Consider the following 18,012-nt stretch of genomic DNA (forward strand, 5'->3'; position numbering starts at 1 on the left):
TATAGCCAAGAATGTGGGCTTCATGATCATCACACATGCACCCATGCACAGCGAGTGTGAACGCGTCAGGGTCGACGACGACGAAGAAGCAAGTATATCATCCAATTTAGTTAGTCGAAGTCGCCTTATTTGGCCTCGTCGTCCGGAAGTAGAAGCCCGCTGTCATCTTGTTCTTCGTGGCAGTAGTGAAAGATGGACGGGCTCGATGCAAACGCTTCCATGCTCTCTTCGAGCACCATCATCTTGGCCTCGACGAGCGTCATGAACGGCAATGAGTTGTCCTACGCATGGCATTAGGACACACGCCGACAGCGGCCGAGTGGCGAACGTAGGACGAGAGTTCGAGCTCTGTCGCGTCTTGGCAGAAAAGACCGACTTGCTGAATGTTAAAGTCGGCTTCCGTGCACGCGTTGAGGCCCATGACAAGCACGTCCCGGCGTGCGTGCATGATCTCGATCCGCGCCTTGAGGCACTTGACGAGGTCGGTGAGGCCCTTGAGCTGCTTTTCGTGGCCTATAATGCATCGTCGGAACATGAGCGTTTGCCGATCACGAGCTAAAGTAGAGACTCTGAAGCATGAGGCCGCAAGGCGCGAGCGTCGCGGCGCCCGAGACCATGAGGCTCTTGCCCGCGACGAGGAAGGGCACGCTGAGGCCACCCGAGACAGGGACCGTGAGCATCGCTGCGGTCGTAATCTACACAATTATGACTTCGCACAGCAGTCGCGCGAGCCATTATGGACGTACGAGGACGCCAGCAATGAGGCCGGCAGCACCAGCAGCGACGCCCGTGCCGCTGAAGTCGGCGGTGCGGCCACGCATGTGCAGGAACGTGATGACATCAACCAGGAGCGCATTGCATTCGACGAGAATCGCGTCGAGTTCGCCGAGGTGGTTGGCAATGTCGGTGCGAAGGGACTGGAACGACGTCGTCATGAGTGCGACGAAGCGATCGATGCGCTTGCCGATCTTGCGCTCGGCCGCCTTGTCCCGGCGCACGACGGGCGTAATGACAAGCCCCTTGATCTCCTTGAGGTTGTTCGAGAGGTTGGCAAAGACGTTCATGTCCGACCAGTTGGTGCTAAGGACGTCGCGCATGTCGGTCTGGTCGACGATACGCTCGGCGACTTTCTCGCAGCGCGAGATGATCGACTGCGCGCTCAGATCGAGCTTGTTCTCGGTCAACGACGTCGAGAAGAGGAAGGCGTCGCGGACCGTGTCAAGCGCCGCGTCGAGCGCGTCGATCTGCCCGGCGTCGGTCTCGAGAAGCATCCAGCCCGAGGCCATCTCGCCGTCCCGCTCGACAAAGGCCGTTTGCACGAGCTTGACGACGTTGTGGAAGCTGCCCTGCACGTCAAGGCGGAAGCTGCTGCCCGCTTTCGCCGTCTTGGCCGCCGGCGGCGAGTCCGGGAACCGGTTGCCCTCGACCTCCGACGGTGTCCGTGGGTTGGGTGACGGCCCCGTCATCTCCCGCTGGGGGCTCAAGCTCCGTGCACGGCCTGCCCGCTTGCTCATGCTGCTTGCTGATTGACGAAAGGGTGATCGCGGAATACCCTCCCGCCCGTATCCGGATACGCGTATAATCCAGGCACGCCTACTTCACGCCAACTGCGGTTTCGCAAAAGTCCGCATCTCGATTAAGTGCGATGCTCGACGCGCGTAAAACACGTTAAACGCCAGTCGCAGCGATGGCGCGCTGGCTACTAATACCGCTGTCGTCGCCAAAGACGCGGCGACGGTCGTCAGTCTTTCAACACCTTTAGCGCGTTATAGATAAGTCAGGCCACTTGGTCCTACGCGCGACGTTGCCGTTGACGCGAGCCGGGCGTATACAAGGGCAGAGGTAGAGACTGGAGCAGGTGGCCAGGTGGAGCATCTTGCATGTGATTGGCAGAAATGCGCCAATCAGCAGTGGCTTTTTCTGAAAGCAGGACAAGTCCTCGTTTCGTTCGCCGCAGTAACGGGGCCGTGGTGACGCCATCATTGACCATTAGCTGGCCACGACGGACGCATGCAGGCCGAGAGGATACGAAGCCATGAGGACGAGGATGGCATGGAGACGGTGCTGGAAGAGGTCTTCGAGGTACAGACGCTCCACCCGTACAAGTTCCCGCTCGAGTGGCGGGCCGAGTCGCGCCGGTGGCTCGACCGGACGGGCAACATCCCCACCTCGCGCTTCTGTGTGTTCCCTAGCACCTTCTCGCCGGGAGACGAGAACGACATGGGCGACGACCTCAAGCACTACTGGCGCTGGAACCACCCGTGGGTCGTCGACACGACCTATACGGCGTGCGACCTCGACGGCTGGACGTATGGCACGAGCATCTCGGCCATGAACAAGCACTTGGCCAAGGGCATAACAAAGGCGAAGCGCCGGCCGCAGGACTTTGTGCGCCGGCGTCGATGGATCCGCATGCGCATCAAGCTCGCGTCCTGCCAGCCGCCGACGACGCGCGGGTCGTTTGAGACGGACGAAGGCCGGTACTACCGGTCGCTGCGTGTGGACTCGCGCCTCTCGCATGTGCTACACTGCCGGTCGACGCCGATCAATCACATGCAAAACATGACATTCGACAAGAGCAACATCGTCATGGTAGACCTTCTTCTTCTTGTGCTACGGTCCTTCTGCTTCCTCTGACGTGGACGAAAACGACTAGGAAGGGTGGCTCGGCAAGTGCGGGTCGTACTCGCACACGTGGAAGCTGCGCTACTTCATTTTGCGGAACGACTTTAACACGCTCGTGTACCTCAAGGATCTCAACTCGCTCCTGCAGCTCGGACAGGTCTACATCAATGGCCACACGTCCGTGTTTGCCATCACGTACCCGCCGACGAGCAATTTGCGCCACCAGGTGGACATATTTCTCTGTCTTTGTTCGATCTCAATTCCCAATTGGTGTAGTTTGCGTTTGAGATTCTCAACGGCAAGACGCGACTGCGACTCAACGCGCCGAGCGGGCCGACGCGCGCCGACTGGATGGCTGCGATCAGCAGCATGATCATCAACCGCCGGTCGTCCTTCATGATGGGGGACGGCGACGACGCACTACTTCCCGGCGTCGTTGACGGCTCGTTTCAGAAGCACAAACCGAAAGCGTGGCAGCCCTACTCGCTCAAGGTCTCGTCCACGGTGCGCGAGATGCCGCACAACAAGTACGTCGAGACGTGTTATATCCCACTCGTCCGGCACACCGAAAAGCTCTTTGGCACGGCCAAAGCGTTTGTCTTGAGCAAGCTTCTCGAGCTCGCCGAGGCGTCATGGCGCAGCCCCAATGACATTCGCATCCAAACTCTTATTGCGGAGGGCAAGCTCATTCTCGAAGACCTTGCCCCCGACGTCGAGGTATGCGCCATCGGATAGACATCGTCGTCTGATAGTATGCGCCTAGCGTCTCCGCACCAACGCGGCCGACGTCTTTGAAGGATTCGAGCTGCGCATCCAGAGTCTCCAGGCCACCGAGAGTCTCCTTGAGATCAACCGCGTCAAGGAGGATCTGTACCAGAGCTGCACCCGCATCATTGAGGACATTTTTGAGTTTCAGTCGGCCACGTCCAAGCGCGTCATCAACGCCAAACGGTCGGCCTCGGCGCAGCGTCGGAGCTCGATCCCGACGCAGTGGACACGGCCCGAGGATCCGTCTTCGACTGGTAGCAGCACCACTGCGCTACCGACCGTGCTCGACGTGCATGAGAGCAATTTGAGTCTCACGCGGCTCTCGAGCAGCGCGTCGAGCGACTCGAACGACACGCTCAAGTCGGTGTCGACGTACCGACCGCCGCCGCCGAAGGACTCTAAGCACCTCTTCACGCCGGGCCACAACGGCTCAAGCCACGCAGTAGCGCAAAAGCAGCGCAAGCAAGACGTGCGGCAGGCGCTGCGCCATCTCTTTGACGACCGCGCGATGCACCTCGAGAGCGGCGTGCGCAACACGATTGTCTGGGTCCACGAAGACGACATGGGGTCGCTCATTGCGTACACGCTCCTCTCGGCCATGTACGTGCAGCAGCTCGAGAGCAGCTGTCGGTCCATCAACGTCGCCGACGAGCTCTTGTCGGCCACCAACTGCATGAACAAGGCCACCGCGCTGCAGATCCTCAACACGGCGTCGGCCAATCACTTCAAGTGCCACGTCGTGCTCCAGCAGCCGACGATCGAGGCGTCGGATGTCTCGGCGATCGGCGACTCGGTCGTCGACGACGAAGGTCGGAGTATCGTGTGCATGGTGTACTTTGCAACGCAGTTCCATGCGCTCCGGCAAATGTGCCGTCCGGGCAACCGCGCGTACGTCGAGTCGATCTGCCAGAGCGCAGCGTTCACAACGTCGGGCGGCAAGTCGGGCGCCTTCTTCAACCTCGTACGCTTCACTAAACGTTGCGTCATCTTTTCATACGATCCGAGTAGGCGCATGACCGGCGCTTCATCCTCAAGGGCGTCACCGCGGCCGAATTCAACATGTTTATCGACTTTGCACCCGACTACTTCAAGTACCTCGGCAAGAGCTTCGAGAACGACGAGCCCTCGTGCTTGGCCAAGATCCTCGGCGCCTACAAGCTGCGCGTGCCATCCCAAGGCTCCAAGTGGACCCATGTCATCATCATGGAGAACGCCAACTTTGGCTTCACAGCCACGCAAATGTACGATCTGAAGGGCGTCATGCGCCGCCGGTACTTGGACCCGAACGACTCGTCGACCTCGACGACGACACGCCGCGTGCTTCCGGATGGCAACTTTATGGACCGGATCCCAGTCCCGATCCGCGAAGACGAACTCGCGGTCTTTTCCGATGCAATCGCGCGCGACGTCGAGTTTCTTGTCAGCGTCGACGTCATCGACTACTCGCTGGTACGTTTTGTCTTGTATCAAGTTGATACATAGACACGACTGCATATATTAGCTGCTCTCGTTTGACGATGGCACGCGCGAGCTGCGCGCCTCCATCATCGACTACTTGCACCAGTATGATTTTCTCAAGAAAGTCGAGTCGAGTGCCAAGACCATGTACACGACGCCGACCGTGATCCCGCCCGAGGCGTACGAGCGCCGGTTCCTCGATGCGATGCACCGGTACTTTGTGGGCATTCCCGAGACGGTGAGTGCGCGCAACGGGTCGGACCCGCTGCAGCAACGGTCCGAGAGCGACAGCGACCGAACGCTGCCGACAACCGAGCGCCCCCCGCGCGCCCTCAGCGACTGTGCCGACCACGCGGCGACGCTCGTCCTGTCGACGCGATAACAGCAACACGGTGAGGGATACACCACCAGCGTTTGCATTTTATGGCTGTGGCCGCTTGCGCTTCCAGCTGGCGTACCACGGGTTGGCCGCTTTCCAGATGTAGTAGAGCGCAATGACGTCGGACGTCGACTTGCGCGGCAGCTACGGACGCATGAGGCCCATGGCTTGGATGCGTGTGGGGACGTACGAGCTGTGCAACATAATGGAAATGCTTGCCGTAGAGCTCGAGACCGATCTCAAAGATGCTCAGCTCCTTGGGCGTCCATGCGTCTACGAATGCATGAGATCGCATCGCAGCAGCTGCACGTACCGAGAACGTGGACGGGGCGAAGACTGGAGAGGAGCGCGATGGTCGGTCGCAAGAGCGTGGTCCCGTCCAGCCCCCACTACGCACATGTCAAGACCATACCCACCGCTGGCGGGTCTGTCTACCTGCTTGAGCGACGCTTCGAGGGCGCGCGTATCGATGGGCGCCGGCGTGTACAAGCTGCGTACAGCATCAAAGTACTCGGTGACGACGCCACGGACGTCTAGATGGCAATCTCCCGCTCAGATAAAGGCGTCGTATCTTATCGATCACCTTGCATCTGCGCGACGCTCGCGGTGGCGACGATCGGCGGCGCGACGACCGCATCGATCCGGCGCTTCTTGGTGGCCTGTTGCAACGACTGGCCTACATTGGGCGTCGGTGAAGCGAGTGCAGAGGAGGATCAGCGTACGCTTGACGGCAAGGACCGTGTCGTCGTCGCCGTCGCTGAGGAGGTCGTATGCTGTCGGTACGATGCCGTGCTTTTGACGCTCGAGCTTCATGAGCTTCATCCCGAACGGGTCTTTGGTTGGCGCGGTCTTCATCCACACGGTCTTGGCGAGACCGGCCTTTTTCCAGAGGTAGTAGAACGCAATGACACTCCGCGTGCATTTCTCGGGAATCTGTCCACGCAGCATGAGACGACCCATGCTGACGACGTATGCATACCAGTTGCTGGATGAGATGGAACTGCTTGCCAAACTGGCGCATGCCGACTTCGAAGAGGTAGATCTCGCTCGGCGTCCAGTCGTCTAGACCACGCATGAGCGACGATGCATGGAGGCGACGTAGTACCAAGGACATGGCCAGGCCGAAGCGGCGACACGAGTTGCCGAAGGGCGTCCGATGTGTTGAAGGACGCAAAGCCGTACTAATCGGAGATGAGTCGTGATACGCAGGCGTGGAAGAGACCGGGTTCTCCAGCGATGTCCACACATGGTCGACGTGGCCTTGGACGTACAGCGCACGCGCTGCGTTAAAGTACCTCGTGAGTGCGTCGCGCTGGGCTACAATGCACGCGGTGATGCATTGGCAGCGGCGTGATGCGTACCGAGAGATTGCTGGCGGGCCGTCGAGTGCTCGGCCGTTGCCGATGGCATCTCGGCCATGGCCACTCGCTTCGCCTTGGGCGGTTGGAGGAGGCTGATGCCTAGCGCAGGACAGAAGCATGAGCAGGTGCGCATGCAGCGCCGTCGGCCTACTGCTGCGCGGGCCACGACTCGGCTCGTCTGCCATCATCGGCGCGGCTTGGCCTGAAAGACACTGTGAAAATGAATATGCCACGCGCGTGTGAAATTAAATTCGCCAGTTTCAAGATGCACGTCGACGCGGTCTTGCGGCAGCTCTCGGTCGCCGAGGTGCAGAAGCTCCTCGATGCGACCCGCCGGGAGAAGGAGGCCAAGGAGAAGGAGATGCAGGCCATGGGCGGCTCCCGCTACCACGACCTCATCGAATCCGCCGACCAGATCGTGAGCATGCACGAGGCCTCGATGCACCTCGAGCACGCCCTCGGCGACATGCCAAGACTCTGGAAGCAGCTCGAGACCTGCGTGGATGCGATCGTCGAGCGCCAGCCAACCGAAGCCTCGGCGCCGATATCGGTGGGCGAGGACCCGCTCGAAGAAGATGATGTCCACGTCATCGTCGCGGCCTCGGAGCGCATGTGGGCGGCGATGGAGCGCGGACGGCCTCTCGAAGCGTATGCGACGTACCATCAAGTTCAAGCCGCACATGAACGACTCTCACCCGAAATGCTGCATGACAAAGCCTTTCTCGCCCTCGATCTGCAAGCCATGCACGACTTTCCCAAGGTATATGTGATTCATCTCGCTCATCCTCACATGGCCTTGTAGCGGATCGAGGAATGCGCCCACGCATGTCTGGCCGTGCCCAAGCAGCGCGTGAGCTTCTATGCAGACGCGTTGCGCACGCTCGAGCAGATGGCGCCACAGCAGAGTCGTCTCGCGCTCCTAACGACCTTCCTCTCTGGCCGAACCAAGGCGGTGGAGGCGACAGTGGCCCGCGAGTCGTCCCCGCAGTCGATCGTGCTGCGGCTCTTGCACATTGTCCTCTCGTCGCTCTCGCACGTTGACGCACTCTTTCTGGACTCGACGTCGACCGTGCGCTTGCTGCCCGCCGACGATGGCAGCACCGAGAAGGCGCTGGCAACCGCTGCGTCAAGCTGGCTACGCTCGGCCATCGAAACGGTACCGCAACGCCGTCTCGTCCATTCCACACCGTGCTCATGTCTAGCTGCGCCATCACATTCTCGCTTTGCTCGAGATGAGCCGCGACGTGACGACACTGGGCAACATCCAGTCTCGACTCCAGCGCTGCGTCGACAAGTACACTGTGCCGTTGCCGCTGCTTCGTGACGCCATGGCCGTCACAAAGACGAACGAGGATGACGAGTCGTCCGTGTGGACCCTTTTGGCGGACGATCTCTTCGTCCGAAAGACGCAGGCGCTCTTCCAGGGCGCGCTGGACGACGCAGGAAGCACGTTTCGCCACACACTGCTGCATGTGCCGAGCGAAGCGAGCGTGCAAGCGTTTGTCGACGCGCTCTCAGCCATGCTTGCGCAAGCAGACGGGTCATTGCACGCCGTGCTGCATGAAGGCATGTTGCGCCTGCTCTTTGACCTCGTGGGGTTTCTAGAGACACGCGTGGCCGCCTCGATTGCGATCGTTGAGCTGTGCTTGACACTGCAGATGTCGCTGCAGGCGTTGTTTGCATCGGTGTCGTCGTCACCATCGTCGTCACTGGCCTCGTTGTCGGAGGCGTCGATCCGCGCTGCGGTGGCACCGCACGCCACCGATGGAAACGTGCCCGCTGCGAGCTTGGCCAGTATCTTTTCGGTATCTTATATTATCACTACCGGCTGGATTCGCAGTTTTTGCCTACTAGACGCTCGCGCTGGACCAGCATCCACCCTCGCCGCTTCTCAGTGCGCTTCTACCACCCGACTATGGCGCCACGTTGACCCAAGTTGTCTTTCTCTGCCATGTACAGCAGCGCCATGGTCGCCTTGCATCCCATTTCGCTTGGATCTGATGGTGTTGCGTAGGTCCGTCAACGCTCGTGACTGCTGTGTTTGAGGTGCTGGCCAACGAAGTGGGCTCCGTGTGGGCCCACCGGGCGGTTGCCGACGCCACACAACCCGTCGTCGCCGCGCTTCGGGATCAGTTTTACGGCTATTCGAACGAGGTACCCACGGGATATGTGGCAAGCAGCAGCATCTCATGAGGCATCGATAGGACTGGCGACGCGTTCACCAGCCGTTCTGGGTATCTGTGGCCGTGCCCACCGACGACGACGACGACGACGAGACCGCGGGAGGTCTTGGACACGTGTGGCTGCCGTGGTCGGAGACGCCAGCGATTGCGCATGCACTGTTTACACTGCAAGCCTCCATGCCCCGGTGCACGCAACCGGCGGTTGACACGATCCTCAAGGCGCAGCTCCGGTCGCACGTGCTCGGGTGGACGTTTGACGTGCTGGCGTCGCGCGTCGCGTCGCTCGCGGCGGCCAAACCGCCAAAGCCGCCGCTCGACTTTGGCCAAGCGGTCGCGCTTCAGAGCATCTTTGATGTTTACTTTGTGCGGCTCTGCATCGGCGACGCGGACTTCGCACGCTTTGGGTGGGGCGACGCGATCGCGCACGCCGGGCTCCAAGCGCTCGTGACCGACCTCGTCCACGACTGGATCGACCCCGTCGACTGGGAGCTCTACGGCCCACCCCTCGTCGAGAACGTCGTCGCACAGTTCCAGACATCGCGACTGCTGCTCTCGGGGCTCGCGACGTCGTCGGTCGTCTCGGGCGCCAAGGTGCTTCCGCGGGAATCACCGCTGTTGGATATGGCGCCGCCAGCGCCTCGCTTTGCGCTCTTGCCAGTGCCATCCCTGAAACCGGCACCGCGCCTGCCGACACCTGTTCACGTGCGACCGCCATCGCCCAAGGTACCCCAGCAACGGTCGTCGATCCAGTCGCTCCTCTCCACCTCGGGCTCGTCGCTGCTCGGGTCGGCGGCCGCGGCCAAAGGCATTTCGCTCCTCTCGACATACCTCCAACCGACCAAAGAGTAGTACGAATCATCGTCGCCAATTGTGGACGACACTACAATAGCAAGTCGCGTCCATCGTTCTTATGCGTACACTACTTGGCGTCGCTTTTGGCGTCGTCGATCTCGTCGTCGTCTTCCTCTTCTTCGCTGATCTGTAGGAGCCGTGCCTCCTTCTTGAGCTGGACCAAATTCACGACGGCAAATTGGACAAACTCGGCATAGTCGATGCACCCGTCGCCGTTCTCGTCCGCAGCCGCCATCATGGAGACAACCTGCTCGCTACTCAGGTCCAACGTCGTGTGTTCCATCGCTGCGCGGAACTCGTCGAGGCGCAAGACGCCGTCATGGTCGCTGTCTTCGCGCTGAAACGCGCTCACGAGGATGCTTTCGAGACCCGCTTGGTCGTCGACGCCCTGGAAGATGGCAGCAATCGTCGCTTCGTCCGTCCGGGCCATGCGAAGGCGCCGCGACACATGGTTCGGATGGATGAGCTCGCGGATCTTGGGCCCTGCGCGATTTGCAAACGCTTCGTAGTCGACGAGGCCGTCGATTTCGTCGATGACGGCGAGGCCAATCACGACAATGCACTGGATGCGGTTCAGCATGAGCCGCTTGAGTCCGTGGAGGCTCTCAAACAAGACACGGCGGGGCAGTCGTCCCGCTGGCGCCTCTTCGTCGAGTGACGAGGCCCAGATTTCGTGCGCGTGTTCAAACTGGCCGCGCAAGTAGGCAGCAATGTCGGTGGCCAGCGCGAGGCTTTGACCCTGCGAGACACGGTACATGGCCTCGTAGAGCACCTTTTCAAAGCCGGCGTACTCGAACTTGCCGTCGTCGTCCATGGGCGAAAGCGCCATGATCATGTTGATCTCTTCGCGGCTGAGGTTGGCGAGCGGGCTCGAGAGACACTTGAAGAAGAGGTCGTACGTCAATTTATAGTCCCGCGTGCGGCCCATCGCGTTGGGTGGGACATAGTCGGCGGCGTCAAAGGCTTGGCGAAGGGCTTTGACCGTTGGTTCGAGCTCTTCCGAGAGGAGCGCCTTGTAGTCCTCCTTCAAGTCTTCAAACCGGTGCTGGTACTTGCGACCGGCGCTGAGACGCCGCAGCACGTCCATCGCAAACGAAATGAACTCGTTGTAGACGATGCGGCAGTTGCCGTCGACGTCGGCTTGGGTGAAGAGCAAGTCGACCTCTTCCTTCCTAAAACCAGGCATATCGATCAAGTGGCAATACGGTGCAGTATGTGTGCTTACCGCATGTTGCGCTGGATTTTCTTGAGGATCGTGCGGAACTCGAGGTACGTGAGGTGGCCGTCGTTGTTGGTGTCGCCTTCGCGAAAGAGCTTGCGCAGGCGCGCTTCGACGGCGTCCATGTCGTCTAGGGACTCGAACGCTTCGTCGTCGTCCTTGGCTTTTTCGTCACCGACCTCTTTGGCCTTGGCGTCATTGTCGTCGCTGGATGGCTTCGCATCGTCGTCGTACTTGGGCGGTGCGACGCGCGCGCGGGTGTACTCGTCGCTGACGTCGACGAGGTTGGCTTGCTTCATGGCGATCTTGCGGCGCAGAATGCGGTCCAAGATGCGCTCGTCAAAGTGGATGTGGTCTTTGAGCTTGTAGATGTGGCGCTCGCCTTCAATCTCGTAGCTAGCGACGTCGCGGAGGTCGTCGCTCAGAGCAAATTTAATATGGACCACGGCGAGGGGGCACGGCGTGGACGGCGTGGGTTTTCCGAGCACCGCGTGGACGATGTTCTTAAAGCGCGAATCGAGCGAGAGCGACGCACTGTACGAGAGGTTCCACTTGTCGAGGTACGCGCGCACGAGGACGAGGCTTGCCGCGGTGGGGGCAACTTCGAGTACTACGTCCGTCGTCGGCTTGCTCATTCCTTCTAAGCGGTTGGATAACCACCAGCGACAAAACGTTTAATAACGTCTATTTCTGCGCATATCGTTCTTTCCCGACGCCAAGAGATGCAATGGAGGCGGGACGACGCCGCACAAGCACTTGACCAGAACGTCGGTAGCAGCCCCCTTATGCCACGATCCACGTCTCGCCAGACAATGCAGGTAGCTTGAAAGCACTTTGACCCAGGAGGAGGCACGAGTCCCGAACGCACGCTGTACGAAATGTTGACCCAAAAAGCAAAACAGTTTCAACTTTGTAGAGACGACCAATCGCAAGCTTCTTCGTTCGCTCGCCGCGGCGGTGGCTCGTCGTGCTCCCTGTCGTCATATCGGTAGCTTCGCTAGAGGTTGCTACAGCAGTACAAGCATGCAAGCTAGCGCGATAGCATGTACTCGCACGAGAGATGCTGTGACCGCCGAGCTAATGACGCGAGCCGGTCGGCGCAACTGGCTGTGCACCTGGATACAACGGACCTGGCTGCGCTCGATGGCCACGCTGCCACGTATGAAATCGAAGCGATTGCATCGAAGTTTTAATGTTCGAACTTCGCACATTAGAAAGGCCAGGTGATTGGCACGCATTTACTTTCAAGGAATCGACGCGCAGCATGGCCGACTACTGGTTCCTGGACGAGCAAGCGAGTGCGCTGGCGTACACCTACTATGCGCCCACGAGTACCGAGAAGCGCGTGCTTGTGCGCGTCAACGTACCTTGCAACTACCTCCGGCCGCTTGTCCTTGGCGCGTTTGCCAAGCACGACCGGTTCTGGGACGTGATGACGCTGCCGACGGACCCGCGCACGCCCGACCTCCTCGTACAACGCCTCTTCTGTGCATGTATCTATATATACCATGGGATGCTAGTGGGACGAGTACGAAAACCTCGATTGGAAGAACGTGCTGCAAGGCCAAGTGGTCGCCAACTCGTACTGCGTGCGCAAGGGCCTCTCGCGCAAGGCGCAGCTCTCCATGTTCCTCTCCAAGTACATCCGCAAGCACCCGAGCTGCCGCCTTAGCCGCGCGCTCCCCGAAACACTCGTCGTCGATCTCTGGGATGCGTTCGACAACAGCTTGGCCGAGCTCGGCGTGAGCTTCCGGAACCGCCTCGAGTCGTGCTTGTGGGAAGTCAAGCAGCTCTTTGAAGACAAGGCCGAGACAGGGACGTGGATCATGAAGCCGAGTGCGTCCAACAAGGTATGCCTCTCGTCCAATCCATAGATCCATCGATCCGTCGTTGGATCGTTGGATAGTTCATTCGTTGGATCATGGTCGCCTCACGCTTCTTCTTGTCTAGGGCGCGGAGGTCAACGTCTTTGATACGTATGCCAAGTTCAAGGCCATCATCACCGAGTGGACCGACATTCGCGGTATCCGAATTCGCTAAGCTATCGGATTGTGGAAGAGATGTCGTCTAGAATGGGTCGTCCAGGCGTACGTTCAGCGGCCGCTTCTCCTCAAGAAGCGCAAGTTCCACGTACTCGCGTTAAATCGATCCGATCGCTGACGTATCCGACTCTTGACTAGGTCCGCGTGTACGTTGTCGCTGTCGGGTGTCTCCAAGTGTTCGTGTACCAGAACGTCCTGCTCCTCACGTCGCTCGATGCGTACAACCCGTCCAACACGGACAACAAGCTCTCGCACATCACCAACACGTTCCAGCAGCAGGACCACCCCAACTTTGTCGAAGCCGACTGCGTTCTCCTCCTCGAGGACATGGAAGCGATCCTCATGGACGACCAAGGCATCGCCCACGCAGAGGCCAAGGCCATTACGACCAAGATGCTGGCCGACATTGGCGCGATCACCGGCGAGGTCTTTGATGCGTACCGCGGTGAATTCTCCGTCTTCCAGCCGCTGCCCAACTGCTTTGAGGTCTACGGCGTCGACTTTCTCATTGACGAAGACTACCAAGTGTGGCTCCTCGAAGTCAATCCCGGCCCGGACTTCAAGCAGACGGGCAACCGCCTCCAGCCGCTCATCCAGACGCTCGTCGAGGGCATGGTCGACATCGTCACGGACCAGTTCTTCACGGCGGCGCCCAAGAACGCCAACAAGACGTACCCGGCGTTCGAAAAGGTCTACGACGACAAGTGGGGCGCGTCGGCCTCCATGACCTTCCACGAAGATTAAGCCATGCGCTGAAACCATAGAGTGTCTTTAGACTTAACATTTGGAAACGTGAGTCTTGTCTTGAACGCGCATCAAGATAAGCGCAACTGCTCTTGAGACGCAACACCACGATGCATCCTCGTACGCTAGCTACAGCGCCAGTCCCCAGACACAAGCCCGAAACCAAAAAGCATCCCAGCTCGCCAAGTGGCACCTGCAGCCGTTCACAAGGATGTCCTCGATCGTTTCTACCTATTTTCTGCGCATGTTGGGCTCGTCGCTACCCCGAGACGTCGACGACCGAGTTCACCGCGCCATCTGCAACGCGGTCGTAGCTCCTATGACTCTGGGCACAGCGCCACGTCATTTGGCCTCCAACTCGGACAACGTGCCACGTCAGAGGTTCGCTTCGACCACGTCGCAAAGACGTCTATTTATACGGCAAGTATTATTTTCGCCAGCCCATGGACGAGGGTGCGATCTACACGCTGGACGAGGCGCAAGCCGCCGTCGCGCGCATGCAGAGTGCGCTGAGCGCCATCTCGGCCGAGTGCTCGCTCGAAGGCGCGGGCACCGAGGCGACCTTCCTCGAGAAGACGGGGTCGGCGATGACCGACACCAAGTCCACGGCGCGCCAGCTCGCAACGTTCCTCGACGCCGAGAAACGGCGCAAGACGACCGACAAGTCCAAGCTCAAGGACCTCCGGAAGAGCTACATTGACGCCGTCAAGCAGCTCCAGGACGTCGAGCGCATCTACGCGCGTCGCCACGAAGCCGTCATCGAATATGGTACATACGTGTGTTCGATCCTCGATGGCTCAGTCCGTTGGTAGACTTGATCAAGACGGCGTGCATCTCGACGGACGACCTCCAAAAGGCGAAAGAGGACCGCGACATGGCGCTCGAGGTGGCCGAGGACGCGGTCCAAGTCAACAAGGCGTTCATTGCGGTCGAGACGATGGTCAAGGCGCAGACAGGCATGATCACGCAGATCCGCAACCAAACCGAAGAGATCAAGCTCGAAATTGGCGCGATCGTCGACGAAGCCGAAGTCACGCGGCAGGTGCAGCGTGCGCACATGCAGAAGAAATGCCTCATCGGGACCGTCGCGCTCCTCATCATCGCTGCCATCGTCGTGCCCATCGTGCTAAATTACGCACTCGTATGAGCCGTCAAAACAGCAAATCAATTGGTCTTTAGTCCGCTCTTGGTGGTGATTCACATGTAGACAGTCGTTCACTGTATAGATAGTTGGATAGATGGCTGGATATATATATATATATATATAGATGGCTGCATAGATGGCTGGATGGAAGGGTGTGTGTATGTATCAGCACTGTGTGTAGTTTTGTCGAGAGATCGAGGTGCATCAAGCAGGATTGTTGTGGGCGGAAGCAGCCTGGTTCGTCGCAGCGTAATTGGATAGATCCATGACCAATGGATAGTTGGAGGCATGAATCCCATGTACAGATCCATTATGTGTCAAAAGCGTGGGGCGAGATGGTTTCGGGTGAAACGAATTGCTGAAGGATGCAGCAGCTGCGCGTGGCCAAGCTGCGGTATGCGGCAGCGCGATTTCTGTACATCGTCGACACATTTCTCTCGACCAAGCGCGGCCAAGCCATCATGCTCGTGAGCTTTGGCGTCTTTATGACGGTCACCTGCGGATGCTTTGTATCGCTCATACCGAATGGCGACCACGGCGAGTCGATCGACGAGGTCGCAACGACAGACGACAACACGACGGTGGCGGTCAAAGGCCACCACGGTGGGATCAAGCACGGTCTTGGCCAGGCCATGTGGGCGTGCTGGCTCTTCATTTCGGACCCTGGTGCGCAGGGCGAGCAGCACGAATGGGTAAACTTAGCACCGACGGCATAGCTTTCTACTGATGGCCATGTAGAAATTCCGGCTCCCGGGCTTCCTCATCAGCGTCCACGGCATGGTCTTCTTCTTCGTCATCCTCGGGTTCGTCGTCGACTCGATCCGCGAAAAGATGGACGACCTCAAGAAAGGCCGGAGCAACGTGGTCGAGACTGGCCACAGCGTACGTGGCGACTACCTCGAGCACAGCAGACGATTGAGTTTATCTGTAAATATAGTTGATTCTCGGGTGGAGCGACAAGTCGATCTCGCTCGTCAAGCAGCTGTGCTTGGCCAACGAGAGCGAGGGCGGCGGTGTCATCGTCATCCTCGCCGAGGCGTCCAAAGAGTTTATGGAAGGCGAGCTCGCGTCCCAGATCGAGCCCGATGAATTGCGTCACACCAAGGTCGTCGTGCGCACGGGCAGTCCGCTCGTGGTCGCCGACTTGAAGAAGGTGTCGGCGCAAATGGCGCGCAGCATCACGATCCTCGCGACATCCATGGACGCCGACAAGTCGGACGCTGCGTGCCTCCGTGTCATTCTCAGTCTCCGCGGCCTCTTTCAGGTAATCATTTTCTCCGAGGTGGGCAGTTGGACCAAATTGCATTAGCTGCAAGGACACGTGGTCGCCGAGATCCGAGACGTCGACAACGAGCCGCTCGTGCACCTTGTTGGTGGTACCTTGGTCGAAACTCTCGTTTCGCATGATATCATCGGTCGCCTCATTTTGCTCGCGGCCCGGTCCCCCGGTCTCTCCAAGGGTAGACCCTCTACGATCTTTCAAAAGTCACCGATTCAAATGACAATAGTGTACACGGCACTCCTGGGCTTCGAAGGGGACGAGTTCTACTGCCAAGCGTGGCCCGCCGCGGCGGGGATGCGGTTCGGTGATCTCATCGAGCGCTTTCCGCTCGCCACGCCAATCGGTATCAAGACGAGCCGGGGCAAGGTCGTCATCAAACCCAGCTTTTACTATGTCCTCGAAGCGACCGACGAGATTATCGTCCTCGCGGAAGACAACGATTCGTACACGCTGACGCCGGCTGTGAGTGTGCCGCCACTCCCGATCCCACCGATCCCGCCACGCACGATGGAGAAAGAGACGATCCTCATCTGCGGGTGGCGCCGCGACATTCAAGACATTCTCGTGCTGCTCGACAATTACTTGCTCCAAGGCAGCGAAGTCCACGTGCTTAGCGAAGTTTCGGTACATCATGTCTCCCAATTGCATGGAAATTGGATTTTTTATAATATTTTCTCGAAATTAGGTCGATGAACGCGCCGTGTTTTTGGCCCAAAGCGGCATTGACGCCGACGCGTTCGACAACTGCATCTTGAAACACCACGTCGGCAACACGTCTGTGCGCCGGTACCTCGAGCCGCTTCCGCTCGAAAAGTATACGTCGATCATGGTGCTCTGCGACTACCAGCGGGAGCTCGACATTTTGAACTCGGACTCGCACTCGCTCGCGACCGTACGTTGTACAACATCTGTTTAGGACATCTAAAATCAGTGGTTGTAGGTGCTCTTGCTGCGCAATTTGCAGAAAAATAAAAAGGAGCAGCGAAAGGAGCACCTCTTTGGACCTCGGATCGTCGATGCGATCGCTCGGTGGGCGCGCCACGTCACCAACAAGTGTCCGTGCATCACGGAAATTCTGGATCCACGGACCCAGAAGACCGTAGTCGCCAACGCGAGGATTGCCGTGCACTCGGACTTTGTCATGTCCAACGAACTCATCTCGTGTATGCTGGCCATGATCTCCGAGTCGCGCGAGGTCAAGCAGATCCTCCACCGCCTCTTATCGCCCAAGTCCAACACGTTCGCCGTCCAAGACAGCCGGCGGTATTGCTCAAAAGCGAAATGCTCTCGTACTACCAGCTCGCCAAGCGACTCAGTGCAGTGAACGAACTCCTCGTCGGCTATATGCCCAAGCACGCCTCGACCAACCAAGGTGACCTCATCGACGATGAACGCGATCCAGAGTTGCGATTGTAGAATCAAGGATTGTCCTCAACCCAAAGGACAAGGCACTAGTGCACCGATGGAGCGAGTTCGACTTGGTGGTCATCGTCAGTGGCACCATCGACGTGGAGCGCGAGCAGGATGTTCAGAGCGCCGTTCTCGACCGGCTCACCGACCAAATGCGCCAAAACAACGTGCAGCAACTCAAGGCGGCCGCACCCCCGCCACCGATAGGGGTCCGAGCCGTAAACCCACCCGAGCCGCGCATTCGAACACAACGATCGTTCATCTCCAAGTCCACGTCCCACCTACCGGCGCCGCCGTCGTTTGATGCCGATATTGAGCTCACACCCGAGGTGTGCCGGCGTCTCGTGGCGCTTCGCGACGATGTCGAGATACTTCTCGAGCACTACACGAGCCTTCACGCGAAGCACTTGCAGATGCAGGCGCCACCGACGTCGAATGGAGTGCAGACGTCCCATTCCCCCTAAAATGTCGTCGTAAAAGGTTGCACACGGTTTGCCATATTGGTCAGCAACACGATATTTGGTGTGCGTTCCTGCAGCGAGCTT

The 18,012-nt window shown here is 59.1% G+C and overlaps 8 protein-coding genes across 8 annotated transcripts; 5 read left to right on the forward strand and 3 right to left on the reverse strand.

The window, feature by feature from the left end:
- Nucleotides 1-58: 58 nt before the first annotated feature.
- SPRG_07493 (hypothetical protein) lies at nucleotides 59-1,538 on the reverse strand. Its single transcript, XM_012346631.1, has 4 exons — nucleotides 747-1,538; nucleotides 569-695; nucleotides 329-513; nucleotides 59-281 (listed from the first exon to the last, which is right to left on the reverse strand). The coding sequence occupies exons 1-4, from the start codon at nucleotides 1,512-1,514 to the stop codon at nucleotides 126-128; spliced, it is 1,236 nt and encodes a 411-aa protein (XP_012202021.1). The 5' UTR covers nucleotides 1,515-1,538; the 3' UTR covers nucleotides 59-125.
- A 514-nt stretch (nucleotides 1,539-2,052) lies between these two features.
- SPRG_07494 (hypothetical protein) lies at nucleotides 2,053-5,261 on the forward strand (the record flags this gene model as incomplete). Its single annotated transcript, XM_012346632.1, has 6 exons — nucleotides 2,053-2,592; nucleotides 2,657-2,851; nucleotides 2,902-3,342; nucleotides 3,389-4,354; nucleotides 4,402-4,842; nucleotides 4,895-5,261. The coding sequence occupies 6 exons, from the start codon at nucleotides 2,053-2,055 to the stop codon at nucleotides 5,231-5,233; spliced, it is 2,922 nt and encodes a 973-aa protein (XP_012202022.1). The 3' UTR covers nucleotides 5,234-5,261.
- An 11-nt stretch (nucleotides 5,262-5,272) lies between these two features.
- Nucleotides 5,273-6,805, reverse strand: SPRG_07495 (hypothetical protein; the record flags this gene model as incomplete). The annotated part of the gene is made up of 11 exons (XM_012346633.1): nucleotides 6,743-6,805; nucleotides 6,592-6,690; nucleotides 6,453-6,547; nucleotides 6,336-6,411; nucleotides 6,210-6,292; nucleotides 5,953-6,163; nucleotides 5,814-5,906; nucleotides 5,666-5,763; nucleotides 5,544-5,619; nucleotides 5,421-5,503; nucleotides 5,273-5,374 (listed from the first exon to the last, which is right to left on the reverse strand). Exons 1-11 carry the CDS (start codon nucleotides 6,777-6,779, stop codon nucleotides 5,273-5,275), a joined length of 1,053 nt encoding a protein of 350 aa, XP_012202023.1. The 5' UTR covers nucleotides 6,780-6,805.
- A 51-nt stretch (nucleotides 6,806-6,856) lies between these two features.
- Nucleotides 6,857-9,634, forward strand: SPRG_07496 (hypothetical protein; the record flags this gene model as incomplete). Its single annotated transcript, XM_012346634.1, has 6 exons — nucleotides 6,857-7,351; nucleotides 7,394-7,747; nucleotides 7,794-8,396; nucleotides 8,446-8,560; nucleotides 8,606-8,745; nucleotides 8,796-9,634. 6 exons carry the CDS (start codon nucleotides 6,857-6,859, stop codon nucleotides 9,621-9,623), a joined length of 2,535 nt encoding a protein of 844 aa, XP_012202024.1. The 3' UTR covers nucleotides 9,624-9,634.
- A 15-nt stretch (nucleotides 9,635-9,649) lies between these two features.
- On the reverse strand, nucleotides 9,650-11,509 carry SPRG_07497 (hypothetical protein). The gene is made up of 2 exons (XM_012346635.1): nucleotides 10,852-11,509; nucleotides 9,650-10,798 (listed from the first exon to the last, which is right to left on the reverse strand). Exons 1-2 carry the CDS (start codon nucleotides 11,478-11,480, stop codon nucleotides 9,694-9,696), a joined length of 1,734 nt encoding a protein of 577 aa, XP_012202025.1. The 5' UTR covers nucleotides 11,481-11,509; the 3' UTR covers nucleotides 9,650-9,693.
- A 583-nt stretch (nucleotides 11,510-12,092) lies between these two features.
- SPRG_07498 (hypothetical protein) lies at nucleotides 12,093-13,705 on the forward strand. The gene is made up of 5 exons (XM_012346636.1): nucleotides 12,093-12,316; nucleotides 12,366-12,695; nucleotides 12,796-12,868; nucleotides 12,917-12,975; nucleotides 13,026-13,705. Exons 1-5 carry the CDS (start codon nucleotides 12,110-12,112, stop codon nucleotides 13,629-13,631), a joined length of 1,275 nt encoding a protein of 424 aa, XP_012202026.1. The 5' UTR covers nucleotides 12,093-12,109; the 3' UTR covers nucleotides 13,632-13,705.
- A 352-nt stretch (nucleotides 13,706-14,057) lies between these two features.
- SPRG_07499 (hypothetical protein) lies at nucleotides 14,058-14,818 on the forward strand. The gene is made up of 2 exons (XM_012346637.1): nucleotides 14,058-14,399; nucleotides 14,444-14,818. The coding sequence occupies exons 1-2, from the start codon at nucleotides 14,075-14,077 to the stop codon at nucleotides 14,776-14,778; spliced, it is 660 nt and encodes a 219-aa protein (XP_012202027.1). The 5' UTR covers nucleotides 14,058-14,074; the 3' UTR covers nucleotides 14,779-14,818.
- A 322-nt stretch (nucleotides 14,819-15,140) lies between these two features.
- SPRG_07500 (hypothetical protein) lies at nucleotides 15,141-17,977 on the forward strand (the record flags this gene model as incomplete). The annotated part of the gene is made up of 9 exons (XM_012346638.1): nucleotides 15,141-15,467; nucleotides 15,514-15,657; nucleotides 15,713-16,039; nucleotides 16,085-16,235; nucleotides 16,284-16,681; nucleotides 16,743-16,949; nucleotides 16,998-17,296; nucleotides 17,335-17,429; nucleotides 17,474-17,977. 9 exons carry the CDS (start codon nucleotides 15,141-15,143, stop codon nucleotides 17,929-17,931), a joined length of 2,406 nt encoding a protein of 801 aa, XP_012202028.1. The 3' UTR covers nucleotides 17,932-17,977.
- Nucleotides 17,978-18,012: the final 35 nt, after the last annotated feature.

This window comes from Saprolegnia parasitica, assembly GCF_000151545.1.
Source record: "Saprolegnia parasitica CBS 223.65 unplaced genomic scaffold supercont2.30, whole genome shotgun sequence".
Lineage (NCBI taxonomy): Eukaryota > Oomycota > Saprolegniomycetes > Saprolegniales > Saprolegniaceae > Saprolegnia > Saprolegnia parasitica.

Coding starts and splice junctions, on each gene's coding strand:
- SPRG_07493 (XM_012346631.1), bottom strand. CDS start 1,514: ATGAGCAAGCGGGCAGGCCGTGCACGGAGCTTGAGCCCCCAGCGGGAG. Junction 696..746: donor GCCTCATTGCTGGCGTCCTC/GTACGTCCATAA, acceptor ATAATTGTGTAG/ATTACGACCGCAGCGATGCT. Junction 514..568: donor TTGCGGCCTCATGCTTCAGA/GTCTCTACTTTA, acceptor GATGCATTATAG/GCCACGAAAAGCAGCTCAAG.
- SPRG_07497 (XM_012346635.1), bottom strand. CDS start 11,480: ATGAGCAAGCCGACGACGGACGTAGTACTCGAAGTTGCCCCCACCGCG. Junction 10,799..10,851: donor AAAATCCAGCGCAACATGCG/GTAAGCACACAT, acceptor GCCTGGTTTTAG/GAAGGAAGAGGTCGACTTGC.
- SPRG_07498 (XM_012346636.1), top strand. CDS start 12,110: ATGGCCGACTACTGGTTCCTGGACGAGCAAGCGAGTGCGCTGGCGTAC. Junction 12,696..12,795: donor AGCCGAGTGCGTCCAACAAG/GTATGCCTCTCG, acceptor CTTCTTGTCTAG/GGCGCGGAGGTCAACGTCTT. Junction 12,976..13,025: donor TCAAGAAGCGCAAGTTCCAC/GTACTCGCGTTA, acceptor ACTCTTGACTAG/GTCCGCGTGTACGTTGTCGC.
- SPRG_07499 (XM_012346637.1), top strand. CDS start 14,075: ATGGACGAGGGTGCGATCTACACGCTGGACGAGGCGCAAGCCGCCGTC. Junction 14,400..14,443: donor CGAAGCCGTCATCGAATATG/GTACATACGTGT, acceptor GTCCGTTGGTAG/ACTTGATCAAGACGGCGTGC.